Source organism: Molossus molossus, unplaced genomic scaffold (assembly GCF_014108415.1).
Source record: "Molossus molossus isolate mMolMol1 unplaced genomic scaffold, mMolMol1.p scaffold_m16_p_9, whole genome shotgun sequence".
Taxonomy (NCBI): domain Eukaryota; kingdom Metazoa; phylum Chordata; class Mammalia; order Chiroptera; family Molossidae; genus Molossus; species Molossus molossus.
The window spans coordinates 107227598-107245491 of NW_023425403.1; the positions used below are offsets into that span (position 1 = coordinate 107227598).

Below are 17894 nucleotides of genomic sequence, written 5' to 3' on the forward strand. Positions count from 1 at the left end.
CCGAACGGTGGTTGCGGGTCTGATGTCCAGTCGGGGCACACCCTAGGGGGCGGATTCTGTCTAACCCTGCACAGAGGCAGCCGCTGATGGTTCTGTCTCTCTCCGTTCCTCCCCCTTTCAGATCAATTCACGTTTCCTCAGGTGAGGATAAAAAAAGACTTAAAATATACGTTGCAACTTTAATCGGAGTGCGAGTGCGTCGTGAGCCTTTGCATTTGCGGTCACCGCCCTCTGGCCTGCAGGGAACCAGGGGGAGCTCAGGGCCTCACAGAGTGACTCGGGGCCCTTTCATGTTACTCGGTGGAGGTGCTTTCATTATTCCAGAAAATTCCTATCTAATTTAGATCAAATAATCAGGAGGTGGGAAGAACAGCCCATAAATTGACTTTCCTGCTGTTAACTCAATATTTGGCCCATCCCATAAAACACAGCAGGAATTGTATTTGACCTTAATGTGTCATATTGTTATAGCTTGCCCAGCTTTGGGTCTGCGTAGCCTCAGGCAATTAATAAAGCATTAATGACAAGACCCATTTAAAATGTGGGCTCTTCTGTGCCTTTCCTGGGCTGTGCCTGGGGACACTCGCACCAGCACACATTAGATTAAGCCGACAGGCCGCACCCAGCAGCAGCCGGAGCGGACGCCTCCCAGGCCTGCGCGGCCGTTGTTAGGTGCTAAGGTTTGCTGCTCTCTGTGCACTTTGGTTTAAAAACTGGTTGTATTCAAAACAGTGAAAGACGTTCGTCCTCTCATTTTTGTCGCCCTTTTCCTGGCAGTAAGACGAGATGACCTGGCCATTGCGTAGGTGTGTGTGCTTCTTATTTAAGCCCTTTTTCTTCGAGCCGTTTCCCCGTCGTCGATTCCAGGTAGCAGTGCTACAGGGTCATTCCGTCCGGGCCTTGGCCCAACAAAGGCAGTGAATTGAAGTGGAAATTGTCATTTTCTGATGTATGTGTATCTATCGAAAGCGCTTTTAAAAGGCAGTTACAGTGTCCCTAATTGTAAGACAATTGGACAGACACAACTTTTGTTCAGTTCTTTTTTAAAGCAAACGTCAAAGGAAATGGATCCAGGGAAAGTGTAGCATCTCTGTGTGTTCATTTGTAGCATTCAGGATTACACACGTGTGTGTGTGTTCAGATGGACCAGTCTTTTCCTTTCTAGCACCAGACTTCGGGGTTTCTCATTAAAGAAATGTTAAGCCCTGGCCAGATTGGCTCAGCGGTTAGAGTGTCGGCCTGCGGTCCGGAGAGACCCGGGTTCGGTTCTCCCTGAGGGCACGTACCTCGGTTGCAGTTTGTCCCCGGCCCTGGTTGGTCGTGCGGGTGGCAGCCACTCGATGTGTCCCTTTCACGTCGATGTTTCTCACTCTCTCTACCTTCCTCTCTCTCCCTCCCACTCTATCTGTACAAAAAATGGAAAAATATCCTCGGGTGAGGATAAAAAAAAAAAAGAGGAAAAAAAAAAAAGAAATGTTAAAAATGTTGGTAGTACTGGTGTTACCTTGAGATTTTCTAAATTTATATTTAAATATATTGATTAAAGTATACAGTATTTTCCCCCTTCAATAATACCAGATTTAACAGGGAAGAATATGTTACCAAGAGTAATAGTCGTTTTGCTAACTGCGTGTTAAAACCTCAGCTTTCGCCCTGGCCGGTTTGGCTCAGCGGTTAGAGCGTCGGCCTGCGGTCCGGAGAGACCCGGGTTCGGTTCCCGCTAGGGGCACGTACTTCGGTTGCAGTTTGTCCCCGGCCCTGGTTGGTCGTGCGGGTGGCGGCCACTCGATGTGTCCCTTCACGTCGATGTTTCTCTCTCTCTCTCTCTCTCTCTCTCTCTCCCCCTCCCACTCTATCTGTACAAAAAATGGAAAAATATCCTCGGGTGAGGATTAAAAAATAAATAAATAAAAAATAAATAAATAAAACCTCAGCTTTCGAATTTTTATCCATACGCTGTAAAACTAAAGCGTGTGATATAATTGTAAAGAAATGTTTTTTCCTTTCTGAAGAAAAACCTCTCTGCAGTGTGTCCTGACTCAGACAGCCACGGGAGAGGGCGGGAGAGGGTTGTGTTCCGTCTCTCTATTAACGCCAGCCCTTCCTGTGCTAATGAGCGCAAGCTGCACGGGCGGTGTTGGTGAGGCGGCCTGTCAGGACGGGTCTCCAGAGTTAAGTCCGCCAGTCTGTCTTCACTTCCTACCTCCTCTTCCTCCCCTCTGCAGGCGTGGTAACAATGACATCCAACTCAGTGAAGTTCTCCTACTAATTTTCCTTAATGCCTTCAGTAGTTGTTATATTACTTTTGAATAGCTATGTAGATGTCAGAAAAAGTAGCTGCCACGAAATGCCATTAAGGTGACACAGTGTAAATTAATATAGTTAATGGAGGTGCTCACCACTGACTCATTGACCCATTATGAGCTCCTGTGGAATTACCGAATGCCAGGGCATCAATCTTCAGGGAAAAGGAAGAAAAGAGATGGCCATTTAAGACCTTGCAGTGAATTAGATCAGAAAAGTGAAAACGTCTGGCTTGGTTTTGATTTCGCTAGGAAGCCATAAAACGCTACGCTCGCTCAGCAAAATATATTAAACTGAAATGTCAGGTTTGATGCCGTCGGTATACAATTATGATAGTGTTAATAGTGGCCTTCTATCATTCTGAGACATACTTTCAAGTCCAATTTCTCAGCAGCTTGAACTTGTCATAAGCTTGTAAATTAGAAATTGTGTTTGAGGATATTTTCTCCTTATTGATGGAGCACATATAATACTGTGAGCTGAGCCATGGGGTTTTAGCCTAGCTGTAAAATAAGCCAGAAATCACACTTGCAGGTACCAAGTGCCCGTGACAATATTCATCTCGCCATTTCTCTCAGAGTAGCGGGTGTCCTCATGCACCCATTTTCACTGAGGACGTTTCAAACCACTCCACTCCCCGCAGAGACGCGAACAGACACCTGTGAGCGATGGGGGAGCCCGCGGCTGCCACAGTGGGCAGCTGGGGCCTCGGTGCCCCCGGGGGGCCACTGCACCGGGTCGCAGGCCTGAGTGGCAGCGGGTGACGAAGCCAGGCTAGCCTGAGGGCCGCTGACGTACTGCCGGCCGCATCCCTGGCGCTGCCCTGATGCTGCCGCGTGGCCGCGTGGCCGAGCCAGTCACCTTGGCTGGTTGGAGTGACCGACCAGTGAAGGTGTTCCTCAGTCATTGTTGCTATGTAAAAAACTCCCCCAAGTGCAGTCGCTTAGATCCTTCTTCCCTGTGCTCTGCTCTCGGCCAGGATTGGTCAGGTGCAGCTTGTCTGGCATCCACGTGGGGTCGTCTGGGATGGCCCGTCTGGGTCTGGACCTCGAGGTGGCTTCAGTCACGTGGTCTGTCCCTCGCCTGAGCTGGCTGAGCAGCGGGGGGCTGTCCGGGCCTGTCTGTCTGTCTGTCTTCCCAGCGGGCAGCCCCAGCACTTTACGGGGCCGTTGGCTTCCAGGGGCGACAGCAGAAGCTGCAAGGTCCCGTAGGTCTCGGGCTTTCCTGGAAGCCCTGAGCGCCCCTGGGAAATGGGCCGTAGTCACGGGAGGAGAAACACGTCGGCTCTTCGTGGATCATGGTCAGCGGAAAGGTCAGAGGGCATGCGGGTGGATGGGCTGCTTCAGCGATCACAACACTGCCGGCAGGTCACCCAAAACAGTCACATGCTCAACCTCGGTTTATGTCATTCAGTTCAATCGGTGCGTTTAGACAAAACCAAAATCTGAAGAGCATATAATATAAAAACATATCTGATTAGCCCAGGTAAGTCTGTTTATATACTTGATAAGAATACTCCAACTGTCTGGAAAGTCTACATAGGCGTTCATTCAAACACAGATACTAAAGCGACAGAGGTTTTTACTAATCACAGATGTACTTTTTGTACTGGGGAAACTCAGCCATAATATTTTTTATTTGCTTCTTTAAAAAATCGTTAGAGAGAGAAGCTTCAAAAATATATTCTGGGTAAAGCTATGAAATGCATTGTTTCACACATGTTACCCCCATTTAATCCTTATGCCTACACTTGAGTTAGATGCCGTCATCATTACGATGCATATCAAGAAACTGATTTTTTTGAGTGGTGAAGGAACTTACAATAGCCAAGATCTGGAAACAGCCCAAGTGCCCATCAGTAGACAAGTGGGTAAAAAAGCTGTGGTACATGTACACAGTGGAGTACTATGCAGCTGTAAGAAAGAAAGATCTCTTACCTTTTGTGACTGCATGATGGACCTGGAGAGGATAATGCTAAGAGAAATAAGCCAGTCAGAGAAAGACAAATGCTATACGATCTCATTTCTATGTGGAATCTAATGAACAAAATAAACCGATGGACAAAAAAAAGAAAAGAAAGACACTTGCCCGGGCTAGCTAGAAGTCTGTATTTAAACTGAGATCCCTTTGATTCCGGTGCACAGGGAGTAGCACTCCCCTGACGGAAGAAGGGACAGTCTCCCAGCTGCCCGCCCACCGGTGCCCGTGACTGCGGCTGGCTGACAGCGTGCGGTGGTTCTGCTGTAACGAGCAGTGGGGACACCACGGCCTCCAGGACTTATCACGGTGTCATGCCTGAAATTCAGGTGTCTGATAAACATAGCCACAGTGGGTTCATTTCTCATTCCACACATGTGTGTTGAGTACCTATTACATGTCAGGCACCTTCATACAAGTAAGCGATGAGCAAATGAGCAAGACAGACGAGGTCCCAGCTGTCGGTAGATGTCCATGCCAGGGGGAAAGACATGGAGCTGCTCTGCAGGAGAGTAAATCAGCACGATGCCACACGACGCCGCGCACAGTGACGGGGTTGCTGTTTTGAAAGGTGACTGTAGGGAACGCAGGGCCGGGACCCTGGATCGCAGGTTTGGGTCTGAGTCCGGCTGGAGCACTTTTGGTGGCACAGGCATTACTCTGCCACAGTCCGTGCCTGTGGATGGCGTGGAGAGCGAGCACGCCTACCCGTGATGCGGGCGTGAAGGTGAGGAGGGCGTGAAGGTGAGGAGGGGGCGGGAGCCCTCGGAACAGTTCCGGGGCACAGTGAGATGCAGCCAGGGCCGCGGTCCCTGCCCGGCAGAGTGGACGGCAGAGGTGCTGCCTTGGGGCTGGCTTGTGGCAGAGCCGGCGCACGGTGCGTCTCCCCGCACTGCCCGGCGAGTCTCAGAGGACGCCCCCCAGCTCCTTAGGGTTAAACTCGGCAACTTTTAAATAATATAACTGTGAACGTCAATTCACATTTACATATTAACTTTAACTGTAAAGAGCCAATCGGAACAAGCTGGAGAACGATAGGCGGAGCTCTGCTGCTCCCGCGCCCCCCCCCCCCCCCCCCCCCCCCCCCGTCGACTCAGTCTCCCTTCCCCTTGTCGGAAACCAGGCGCCCAGCTCGGGACTCAGGGCTCACACGTTCCTCGTGTGGTCTGGTCTTCTCTAGGGGTCACCCCAGTCATCCGCTTCAGGAATGTATTCATATTCGCTTTGAACATGTCCTCTGCCCTATGTCCCCGTAAAGAGGGCAGCTGATGGACGACGGAAATGCATGTCCTGCAGCTGTGGCGGCCGGGCCAGGCTCCGGCACTGAGGTCGGTGTCTCCTGAGGCCTGCTCCCTCTTCTCTTCCCGAAGTTCATTGAGCACTTTTATGACCAGGGTTTTGACCTCTGCATCTGGTAGATTGTTTGTCTCCGTGTTGTTTGGCTTTGGGGAGAGTCTGTGGAACAGTAACGGCATCTGTGGCCTGTCTCTCCGTCCGCTCACCTGGGCAGCCTCTCCGTTTGCTTCCGGGCGTCAGTAGCGCTGCCGCGCCTCCCGTTCTGCGCAGTGCGGCCTGGTGGACGGGTGTCCTGCCGGCAGGGGAGCAGCCTCCCTGGGAACCGCAGGCGCACCCGTGTGGCTGCGTGCGCCCCCCTGTCGTCGTTGAGCCTTGATTGCCGTTGGCACAGCAGTGGGAGGGGCTTACTCCCAGGCCCACCGGTGCTGTGGATGTGCGGTGAGGGGCCACCCCACGGAGCAGGACTCCCCTGCTCACGCTCTGCGGCTCTGCGCCCTGCCCCGAGTGTCCCTCATGGAGGCGGCTGGGTGGTGCCTCAGTGTGGTCTGGAGCTGTCCATTCGGTCTGGGCCTCCCAGGGGCGAAGGCCAAAGTCAGCCCCTGCCCGTACCTGCCCAGGGCCACCTGGCATGAGCCACAGAGCGATGTGCAGAAGGCTGCTCCCCGTGCTGGCTTCGAAGTGCCCAGGAGAGCCCGCACTGAGGACCACAGGCTGCTTGTGCCAGGCCCGGGCCACTCAGCAAGAGGCGGGGGCACGCAGAGGCCAGACGCTGCTTGTTCGAGAGATTTCGGAAAGTTCGGAGCATGATTCACGACACACATTCGTGTGGGAGAGCCTCTGGAAACGGCTCGGGTGGGCCCACAGGCTGTGTGTGGCAGCCGGCAGTGTGGCAGGTTGCTGGAGGCTCAGACACAGTGCCCCCAGTGGGGGAGGGTGTGCAGAGGAGCAGGGCCACTGCCAGGACTTCTGCCCTCCAGCCCTCACCCGATGCCAGACAGTTCAGTTCCTCCCCGTGTGTGCCTGGTGCTGGTGAGCTGAGCCCAGCACTGAGCTCCGAGGGCGTGAGTTCGAGCGAGTCTGTGCTTTGGCCTTTAAAAAGGACCTTCTGGCCCTGGCCAGGTTGGCTCAGCGGTCAGAGCGTTGGCCTGCGGTCCAGAGAGTCCCGGGTTCAGTTCCCGCTACGGGCACGTACCTCGGTTGCGGTGTGTCCCAGGCCCTGGTTGGGGTCGTGTGGGTGGCAGCCAATCGATGTGTTTCTCTCACGTCGATGTTTCCTCTCTCTCTTCCCCCCTCGCTCCCTCCTGCTCTGTCTGAAGATAAAGGCAAAGGTGTCCTCGGGTGAGCATAAAAATAAGGAAGAGCTTCCGGGACCCCAGAGCCCCCGTCTCACTCGGCCACAGTCCCTGCAATGTTCTCAGCCAGGTGTTGTGGGGACTTCCCGGCACCGGGACGCTGAGCTGGGGCTTCTGGTGTGGGATGGGGACCCCTCACTCCTCAGGGGACCCTCCCCATTAAAATATCCCTCCTGATTGTCATCCACCGCACGTGGGGGTGGGACCTGCCCGGGCGGCATCTCTGCCCTTCCTGCCGGCCCCGAAGTGGCTGTTCTTCACGGTCGCAGTGATGGGGCTTCTGTCCGACTGGGTTTCGGGTGATTCTCCACGTGCTGCGCGTCATGTTAGTCTGACAGCTGTGGGAGGAGGGGGTGCTCAGTGAGCTCCCGCCCCCTGGCCTGGACGCTCCAGGAAAAGGCTTTCGTGTATGTTGTTTGGGGCTGAAAAACCCAATGTGTTTGAAGACCTCAGGGTCTGGTGCTCTTTCAGAATTTGCTGTGTATCACTGGAGAAGTGAGGTTTGATTGTGTTCCACAAATAAATGTCCTGTGCTTTTCACAATGTGTGTTCAAGTCAATTTAACTCTCGTCTTGGTATTTGAGATCAGTATATTTTCATGGTGTAGATGGTACATGTAACAACTTAAGTGGTCTTTTGTTTTCATTTTCTCCAGTTGCTTAAAAAAAAAAGACAACAAATTAAAACTTTAAGGTCATAAAATCAGTTTATTTCAATGTCAGATTTATTCTGAAAATACATAAATCACTTGTTAGATTTTGTATGTCAAGCACATTCTCCTTGAACACAATTGTTAATGTCTTTCTATCTGCAAAGAACACACATTATCTTTGCGTTCAATTTATTAAGGAGTTACTACTATTCAGGTGTGTGTATTAAGCGTGTAAAACCTACTATGCTGTATGTTACCTCTTCACTGTGTTTACTAGGGGGTATAGAAATAATGTTTTGCCAAATTACAAAATAAAAGTGAATCTTTTTATAGAAATTATGTATTGTTAATGTCAGTGGAGTCAGAGAAAAAAAAGTAAAAGACATCACATGATTTTTAACCAACACTGGTAACAACTTTTTTTGAATATGGATATTTTATTAATAATATTCTGAAAAGGTTACTGAACAGCATAGACTTGTAGATACAGCTATTGCGAACTATGATTGATTCAATAACTCATTTCTCCTAACTAATTTGTGGCAAGATAAGATTAAAAATCTTAAAAAGATAAATTATCAAGCAAATTATTCAAAAAATGTTTGTCTTGTCTTCCTAGAATCTTATCTAAAGAAAATTAAATTAACAACAGAACAAAGCAGTAAAACATTAGATTTAAATACATTATTTAATTCCATTTCATTGTTATAAATCCCTCGTTTTATGGAGCGGTTCTCGAAGTGCTTTAACGTGCTCCGCTTTCCCCCGGGCAGGAGCTGATCCCCGAGTTCTATTACCTGCCGGAGATGTTCGTCAACAGCAACGGGTACAGCCTGGGCGTCAGGGACGACGACGTGGTGGTGAACGACGTCGACCTCCCCCCTTGGGCGAAGAAACCCGAGGACTTTGTCCGCATCAACAGGATGGTAAGGGGGTCTCGCGTGTGCTTCCGCGGGCGCCAAGAAGTGAAAGACTCTGTAGTTTCGTGTCAGTTAGTAAGTTGTCATTTAACATCTGTAAACACAAGGTTGAACATTTGGGGAGAAGAGGAAAAGGTTGACTGCCGCGCGCGGCAGCGGTCCTGGGCGGGGGTCCCCGGGAGCACAGTCCAGGGCGTCAGGCTGAACTTGCCCGAGAGCCAGGCCGAAGCTTGGTCGACGGCACCTCTGACGCGGAAAACATGTCCCACCGCTCACGTCCCTCCGCGGCTAAATCTGTTTTTCACTCATAAATGATTCAAAGCAACGCAGTGTAATTTGGAACACATTTACATGGAGAAAATTATAAGCTGTGAAGTCCAGCTTACAGTGGGATCTACTGACTTTGAGAGAACACCCATCGAGAAAACATTCTTTCAGAAAATGTCATTACTTTTTAAATCTGTGTGACAGATGTCCGGGTGTGCAGTTAAAAAAGCGTGCTCTTAGAATGTTCGTCTGTGGGCCTTTTATCCGTGTGAGTGCATCTTCTTGCTGTGCACAGAAATGTCCACCTGTGTGGCCATGGACGTGGAGTGGCCGCTCGACCACGCAGCCTCTCCTGTCGTTTGCAGCCTGCTAGGACCTACGTCCATGAAGCCAGTGACCCAAAACATGGTTTTAACCCAGTTTCACTCACGCCCAGTTTTTTCCAAGCGTCTCATAACCATGTTCCATTTTGTTTTCACACCCTGCATATTTGAATGGAACCCACACGAAGTCCCCCGATTGCAATGGGGTTCACACGTCCCTCAGCCCCTTTTTTGGGAAAAGCTATGTAATTGACCAGGTATCACAAAAGGCATTTAACGATCACAAGTATTTAAAAAACTAACGAAACAAATCGATGAGTTTCAGTCTGTTCAGAGCTGTGTGGGCATCACCACAGTCAGAGATGAACAGTTATCACCCCATAAAGAAAGCCCGTGCCCGGTAGCTTCCCCCCTGTTTCCCCCCTCCCCCCAGCGAGCTGTGGGCGGCCCCGAATCCACTCGGCCTCCACAGACCCGCCCAGTGGACACCTCACGTACACGGTGGGACAGCACCACCCTCTGCCCTCCGACCTGGGGTCTGTCCTCTGCACATCACCCCAGTGACTTCTCCCTTAAACTTCGCAGCTGTATTTTCTTCCTGGAAGAAATCTCACTGTTCTCAGACTTCATCTGAGAAAGCGGTGACTGCTGTCGGGAGCCTGTGTCCAGCCCCGCGGACGCGACCTGCCCTCGAGCCCCTCGCGGGGATGTCGTGGGCACGGCGTCCACTCTGGCGATCCTCTCTGAGCCCGCCAATGGCACGTTCAGACACATGGAGACACCTCAGACACTTCCCTGGCATAACAGAGTCTTTCTTCATACATGTTTAAAAAATGTGGGGGGGGGGGTACGTGCCCCTAGCAGGAACCGAACCCGCGACTCTCTGGTCTGCAGGCTGAGGCTCCAATTGCTCAGCCGAACCGGCCAGGGCCATATATACTTTTCATGTGAAGGATTTATATGTCAGTAGAACACATTTCTAGAAATCGTCCTTACTTTGAGAATCGGTGGTCCTCGACCACACCGCCCTTCCGCGCGAGTGCTGGCCGTGATCTGAGCGCGGGGGGCCAGACCTCCCCCGGATTCCTGCTGCCTGGGAGCGCCCCGTGACGTGTCCACTGGCATTTCTGGAGCCCAAACTGTGCCCGGCAGGGTGGTGGGGTCCCTAAACATTTGCTGAGTGAGGGAATCGTGATGATCTCAACAGTTTTCGCATGTTGTCCATTCAGGTCCTGACCAGTCAAACTGAATAAATCCTCCACTCAGGCAAGCAAAGTAGCCCCAAATCGCTGGATCAGATTTTCTGGGCTCATTTCGTTCAACTCAGCAGACTGAACAAGTTCCCACGAGGGTGCAGTTACTAACGAGTGCCGGTCGGTGTGGCGGGACGGGTGTGAGGTGGAGCTTGGGAATGTCCTGCTCTCGAATCTGAGCTCTGCCGTCCACTGGGTTCACGGTTTCAGATCGTTGGTGGGACATCTCTGCTCCTCACCTTTCTTGTCTGTAAGATGGTGACACCTTATCACTGTTCATAAAAAACCATTAGTCCTCATCAAATGTGTGCTCGCAGCAGCTGTGTGACGATGTTAATGGATTCGGGTTGTGTGGCCGTCGCTGCGGTCTGATCTAGAGCAGTCCCATCCCCCGGAGCATCCCAGGCCCGCCCGCCGCCCCCGCGGGCGTCATCCGTCCCTGTCCCGGCCGGTTGGCCTTTCCTGGTCGCGAATGGAAGTGGGGCCAGCAGTGTGCGTCCGTTGTGCGCGACTCCTTCGCTCAGGATGGCGTGTACCTCAGTGCCGTGTCCCTCTCCGCCGACGGTGCCCACTGCGTGGATAGACCGCGCCTCGTTTGCACGTGTCAGCTGCTGGGCACTTGGGCCGCTTCCCCTTTCTGGCTGTTACACGTAACACTGCTCTGAGCATGCAGACTTCTGTGTGGACAGGTGTGTCGTTGCTGCCGGGGTAGAATGCCGAGTCCTGTGGTCAGGTCAGGGTTAGCTTGCGGGGAAACTGCTCGCCTGCCTTACGGAGTGGCCATGGCGCCTTCCTTCGCCCAGCCCGCTCCCTCCCCGCTCGCCCGTGTTGCTGGTTCTGCAGTGCTGTAGCGTGCCGGCGGTGTGCGGTGACCTTAGCTGTAGTTTACACTGCCTGAGTCACTCGTGGTGAGTGAGTATCTTCTCACGTGTGAACCGCGCAGACACATTTAAATAAAACATTAAGCCGGGATTCGTTATAGGCGCGCCCTCTGTGCCCTCGTTCCTGGAAGAGGTTCACGTGCCCTGCGAGCCAGGGGCCGTGTTAATGACGTGCCTGTGCAGGAGAAAGACAGCTGCACTCCTGCGGATCAGGAGCCAGGGCGGCGTCGTGCAAAGGATGCTGTTCACGGAGGGAAAACAGTTGTTGTGGATGAGAAGTCAGCAAATAATTAGCATTGTTATAAACCAGGCAAGCAAGACCATGCACTCCTGACAAAACCTGCAGGAGAATCACGATGCCTCATCGATCTACCGTCCTGCAAGGGAATGCCGTCCAACGAGGCAGACGTGCCCGATACGAGAAGCTTCTCGATGTTCCCAGCCATGTGAGCACAGTTAGGACCACCGTCATATCTGTTGTTCTAAGATGCATGACTACGTTGTTCTCTGCCCTGCTGCACAGCAGATAAACTTCTCTTTCTTCTCGTGAGTACCCATTACTATTCCACAGATAACGCCACGCTTACTCCCTCTTCTCCCTCAGACTGTCAGCCGCCAGCACACTTCCCTCGAACTAGCTGATTGGACTTGTTGCTCATGACCCCTCTAGCCCAGGGGGTTCGGCGGTCAGCGTGGTCAAGGCCTCACGATCGCGAGAGGCGTCAGGTGCTGGCGAGGCCCCGAAGGAAGTGTAGACTCGGTAGCTTTGGGGGACAGGGACAGCCTTTTGCAGTCTTTAGGTGCCACTGGACGTGGATCAGTTCCCGGGTTGGGAGTTGTGTGCTGAACCAGGAAGCCACAACGCCCTGCCCCCTGGGACACCCCGCCGTGCGCTGGCCTGGGACACCCCACTATGCGCTCCCCTCGGACACCCCGTGGTGGGCTCCCCTGGGACACCCCGCCGTGCGCTCGCTCACAGTCCTCTGTCTTCCTCATTTCAAGACTCACTGCTGGTGACGCCACTAGTCAGGGTGCGAACCCCAACCCTGGCTGCCACACCCCAAGCCCCAGGGATGGCCTTGGTCATCTGGGTGTGACTGTCGGCTGAGCTGAACCTGCGGCGCCAACCGCGCCTGTGGCCTCGGCCGTTGCGAGTGCTCGTCCTTAGCGCCTGCCTGCAGGAGCCCGGCGCCCTCCAGATCCCTCTGAGATAACCCATCCTGGACCTAGCGGGGGGGATACCTTTGCTGCTTTTCAAAATGACAGTGTTCTCGTCCACCTCCAGGAGGGAGTCAGTGCGGCCTGAGGAGCTGTGGAAAGGGGGGGAGGGGGCAGGAGCATCTGTCAGAAGCCAGGACCTTGGGGTCAGAAGGAGAAGAGTACGAGCTGAGCGAATTCACCAAATCGGCAGCAGGTGCGTTTCAGCCCCAACCGCCTGCAGACTGCCTTTCTGGGGCCCTGTTTCTACCTTGACACCCCCAGCTCCGACCCGTAAGGCTCCCTCCCCCAGCCAGTGACACCTGGGCTGAGAGCCGAGGACGCCCCTGCCAGCCCCCGTCCTCCAGCCCCACAGGGAAGGACGTGGCATTAGTCCACACTGCACACCTCGTAGTCACACTTGGACGTCAGACCTGGAGCAGCTTTGTTCGAATAGGAGACAGACCTAGGAAGGCTTCGTGCCCACCCAGGCTCTTCACCTTCACAGGTGGGCACCTGCCTGTGGTGTCCCCTGGCGCACTTGTAGCCTTTAAAACTTCACCCGTGTTCTTAATTCGGCATAGCTTTATAGGTCGACCTGATTACGCTTTCTAACTGCAGTATGTGTTCCAAACCCAGATAAAGGAACTCTGGAATGTCATCTGTTTATTTGCCACTATCTATGTCTGTGCATGGATAACCTCCAGCCCTTAATGTTTACTCAGACTGACAATCCAGATTTTTTTTTTTTTTTCATTTTCACCCTGCCCCCTAAACCCCCCAACAGCAGTCAGTCTGTTCTCTGCATCTATTATTCTGTTTCTATTTTGTTTATTAGCTTATGTTGTTCATTAGATTCCACATATAAGTGAAATCACATGGTATTTGTCTTTCTCTGACTGGCTTATTTCACTTAGCATAATGCTCTCCAGGTCCCTCCATGCTGTTGCAAAAGGTAAGATTTTCTTCTTAATAATGGCAGAGTAGTGATCCATTGTGTACATGTACCAGAGCTTTTTTATCCTGATGGGCACTGGGGCTGCTCCCAAATCTGGGCTACTGTAAATAGTGCTGCAGTGGACACAGGTGCATGCATTCTTTCGCATTAGTGTTTCAGGTTTCTTCAGATATATTCCCGGGACTGGAATCACTAGGTCATAGGGCAGTTCCATTTTTAATTTTTTGAGGAAACTCCACACTGTTTTCCACAGTGGCTGCACCAGGCTGCATTCCCACCAGCAGTGCACTAGAGTCCCCTTTTCTCCACACCCTCGCCAACACTTGTTGTTTGTTGATTTATTGATAATTACCATTCTGGCAGGTGTGAGGTGATATCTTCTTGTATTTTTAACTTGCATTTCTGTGGCAATTAGTGACTTTGAGCGCCTTTTCATCTGTCTATTGGCCATCTGTGTATCCTCCTTGGAGAAGTGTCTGTTCAGGTCCTTTGCCCATTTCTTTCTTTCTTTTTTTAATCCTCACCCGAGGACATTTTTCCATTTTTTGTTCAGGTAGAGTGGGAGGGAGAGAGAGGAACAGAGAGAGAGAAACATCGACGTGAAGGGACACATCGAGTGGCTGCGGCTGCCACCCGCACAACCAACCAGGGCCGGGGACAAACTGCAACCGAGGTACGTGCCCTTAGCGGGAACTGAACCCGGGTCTCTCAGGACCGCAGGCCGACGCTCTAACCGCTGAGCCAAACCGGCCAGCAAACATTTTTTTTTTTTTTTTTAATCCTCACCCGAGGACATTTTTTGTTCAGATAGAGCGGGAGGGAGAAAGAGGAAGAGAGAGAGAGAGAAACATCGATGTGAAGGGACACATCGAGTGGCTGCCACCCGCACGACCAACCAGGGCCGGGGACAAACTGCAACCGAGGTACGTGCCCTTAGCGGGAACCGAACCCGGGTCTCTCTGTACCGCAGGCCTACGCTCCAACCGCTGAGCCAAACCGGCCAGGGCGCCCATTTCTTAATTAGATTGGGGGGTTAGGGTGTTGATTAATATGAATTCTTTATAAATTTTAGACATTAATCCCTTATCAGATGCATCATTGGTGAATATCTTTTTCCATTTAGTAGGTTCTCTTTTAGTTTTGTTGATGGCTTCCTTTGATGTGCAAAACTTTTTAGTTTGATGTAATCCAGTTTGTTTATTATTATTTTTGTTTCCCTTGCCCAAGGAGTAGATATCAGAAAAAAATATTGCTAAGAGAAATGTGAGAAATTTTACTGTGTGTGTGTTTTCTTCTAGGATTTTTATGGTTTTGAGTCTAACATTTAAGTCTTGAACTCATTTTGAGTTTATTCTTTTGTGTGGTATTAGAAGGTGGTATAATTTTATTTTTTTGCATTTATGTGTCCAGTTTTCCCCACACCATCTATTGAACAGACTATCTGTACCCCATTATATGTTCTTGCCTCCTTTGTCAAATATTAATTGACCATAGAGGTTTTTTTTCCGGGTTCTCTATTTCATTCCATTTATCTGTATGTCTGTTTTTGTGCCAGTACCCATCTGTTTTGATTACTATGACTCTGCAGTATAGTTTGATATCAGGTGGCATGATTCCTCCAACTTTGTTCTTCTTTCTCAAGATCGCTGTTGCTATATGAGGTCTTTTGTGGTTTCATATACATTCTTTGGAGTATTTTTTCTAGTTCCGTGAAATGCATCACTGGTATCTTGATAGTTGAATCTATAGATTGCTTAGGGTACTATGGATATTTTAATGGTGTTGATTCTTCCTATCCATGAACATGGTATGTGCTTCCACATATTTGTATATTCTTCTTTTTCTTTCTTCAGTGTCTTATAATTTTCCAAGTATAGGTCTTTTACATCCTTGGTTAAATTTATTCCTAGGTGGGATTTTTTATGCAATTGTAAGTGGGTTTTTTTCTTAGTTTCCTTTATGATTGTTTATTATTGATGTATTAAAATGCAACTGATTTCTGGATATTTATTTTGTATCCTGGTATTTTACTGAGTTCATTTATCAATTCTAATAGTTTTTGGTGGCATCTTTAGGGTTCTCCATATACATTATGTCATCTGCTACAATTCAGTTTTAAACTGTGGCACTCTGGCCTATTTCATTATACATATGATCACCACTTAGACTTTTCAAAAAATCCCTTTTCCTCAGATATACCTGATTCTCACCAAATGCTTTTATATTATTTGGGTTTTAAGAGAATGCTAGATTACTGATTTAAAGATGAAAGATACAACCTGGGAAATAATCACATGGTAAAAATAATTTAAACTTTAAAGTAGATTTTTCCTCTTAATCCATACTTTAAGAGAGAATAAAATACATCAATACAAATTATGAGTAATAAATGTTTTACTTATAATTGCTAAGTAAATAAATAAAATATAAATAAATAAATTGCACATAAATAAAATATATTACATAATTTACTCCTAGTACTTACATAACCAGTTCAAGACTGACTTCTGTTCATATACCCCTCACCTTTTCTATCTCGTCTAACAGCTGAAGTCCTGCTAGGCAAACCTGAAGGCCAAATACAGTGCTGTTCAAAATAAACCTCACCGTTTACTATCAATGCCACCGCGTATGCGATGCCCAGGAAGTGTAAGCATCGCGTCTAACGAGGCGAAGTAACGCCCCTCACAGACTTGGTCTTACATATTCAGAAGATTTCCGTTTGATAGCTGACTAAAATAAGAGAGATCGAGTCTTGTGTTTTTATGAAATGATTAGAAAACATCTCCAGAAATGAGTTGCACATTTTTATTATGAGTGGTGAGTTCTAACCCGTGTTTGTGAAGAATTAAAGCAGTGGGGTGTCGGGGTTCTTCGCTCTTCTGAACCGAGGTCCCGTCGGCTCATAGGCGGGACTGCGCTGGTACGCCTTGTGCTCTGAACCGTGGCCCCGCGGGGCGACGGCTCCCCGCAAGTTCTGCCGTCTCGGGAGGTCCGAGGCCGGCTGGGTCCTCCCTGCACGGGCTGCCCCCGGTGAGCGGCCGCAGAGTGTCACTCGTCTGTCCTGCCTCCGTCCCGGGTTTTCCGCGAAGGGACTGCAGACTGGAGGGAGTTTCACGTCCATTCCTGTTGCAGCAGAATCAGCTGAAGGACGGGGGCTGCCTGTGGGCCTCAGAGCTGTGCAGACATGACGCGTCGCCCTGACTGCGCCCCCGCCCCCCTCGGGCGCTGACCAGCTCCTGGGCCCGCCCCTGGCACGCTGCCGCCACACTCTGGGGAAGGTGATGCCGATACGCGTCAGGCTCTGTGCTGACACCAGAAATGTAGACAGTCACCCACATTGTCCTCTCTCGTGCTGAAGAAATAGTTATTCGATGAATGTCTTTCTAGTCTACGAAGCGGAGTGGGGTTATACAGCCGAGAAGTGTATCAGTTTTCCATAAATTTTGCATGAATTTCATGAACACCACACGCATTGTTTTATATTATTTTGTAACATTACAAGGTTCTTACTTTGTACTGCGTGGCCAGCTCATGCAGGATTTAGTTTGTTTGAAACGGGTTTAGAGAAAGTGTGCTCTAGGGCAGTGTAATTCGGTCGGGGATCGCCTTCAGTTATATGAAGGAATTCTTTGTAATGAGCCTAAAGTATAAAATGAAAAGGTCTCATAACCCAGAGAAATGACATTCACGGTGGCAACAAAGTCTTCATCTCGTTGTACAGATTGGTGTTCTGTATCCGCGAGCATGTCCTCTTCCTTTTAAGCTGTCGTTCAGAAAGGCATGGCGACGAAGACAAAAATAGGATCATCAAAAGGTGCTATCATTGATTATAAATAATCAGTGTTATTGTCTTTGCAGTGATTGGAAGGCATCCGATGCATTTGAGGAGACTTGACATGTCTGCACCTTCGTTTCTTTTTCTTACTTTGAGAAATGAAACACTACTTTGATTTTTGATGATGTCTTTCTTTTAGTCCATTATTGTTGGTCTTTTTTAGTTACAAGCAGTAATATATGTAATTGGCTAGAGTTGTGTGTATTTTTTAATGATTATGGCAGGGATTGTGCTTTACTGCCGAGCTGTGAAATCCACGTGGTCTCAGTAGAAATCCGGAAAAGGTGGACACGTCCAGTGGACATTCCAGTAACTTCTCAGTGCGTTTATTTCATGTATCAAGAATCGGTTGAATTCATTCTGCCCGCTCGGTTGATTACGACCAGCTCACTCATGAAACATTTATGAGGCACTGTGCTCAGTTCTAACGTGATTATCACCTGACCCCTCATAAAGGACAGAAATAGAAAGTATCCCTGATAACATTACCCTAATGCCGGGCTCATCAATCATAATCTGCCCTTTTTTAAATTTGTTTTAGAGGAAGGCCGTCCGTGGACGTGCTGCTCTCTGCCGGCCTCAGCCCAGGGGGGCCGGGGCCGGGGGCCGGGGTGGCTGTCGCCGGTCCGCAGAGGGCGCGGTGAGGCCGAGAGGCGCAGCTGGGTGTGGTGTTGCG

At 50.1% G+C, this 17894-nt stretch overlaps 1 protein-coding gene across 3 annotated transcripts in view; it reads left to right on the forward strand.

Moving 5' to 3' along the window:
* The window catches only part of NBEA (neurobeachin), a 763707-nt gene that overhangs the window by 690044 nt on the left and 55769 nt on the right, over positions 1-17894 (forward strand). For all 3 annotated transcript variants that reach the window (XM_036249654.1, XM_036249655.1, XM_036249653.1), the window contains one exon: positions 8355-8507. In XM_036249654.1, coding sequence (XP_036105547.1) covers positions 8355-8507 — 153 coding nt within the window. The remainder of the gene's footprint in view (positions 1-8354; positions 8508-17894) is intronic.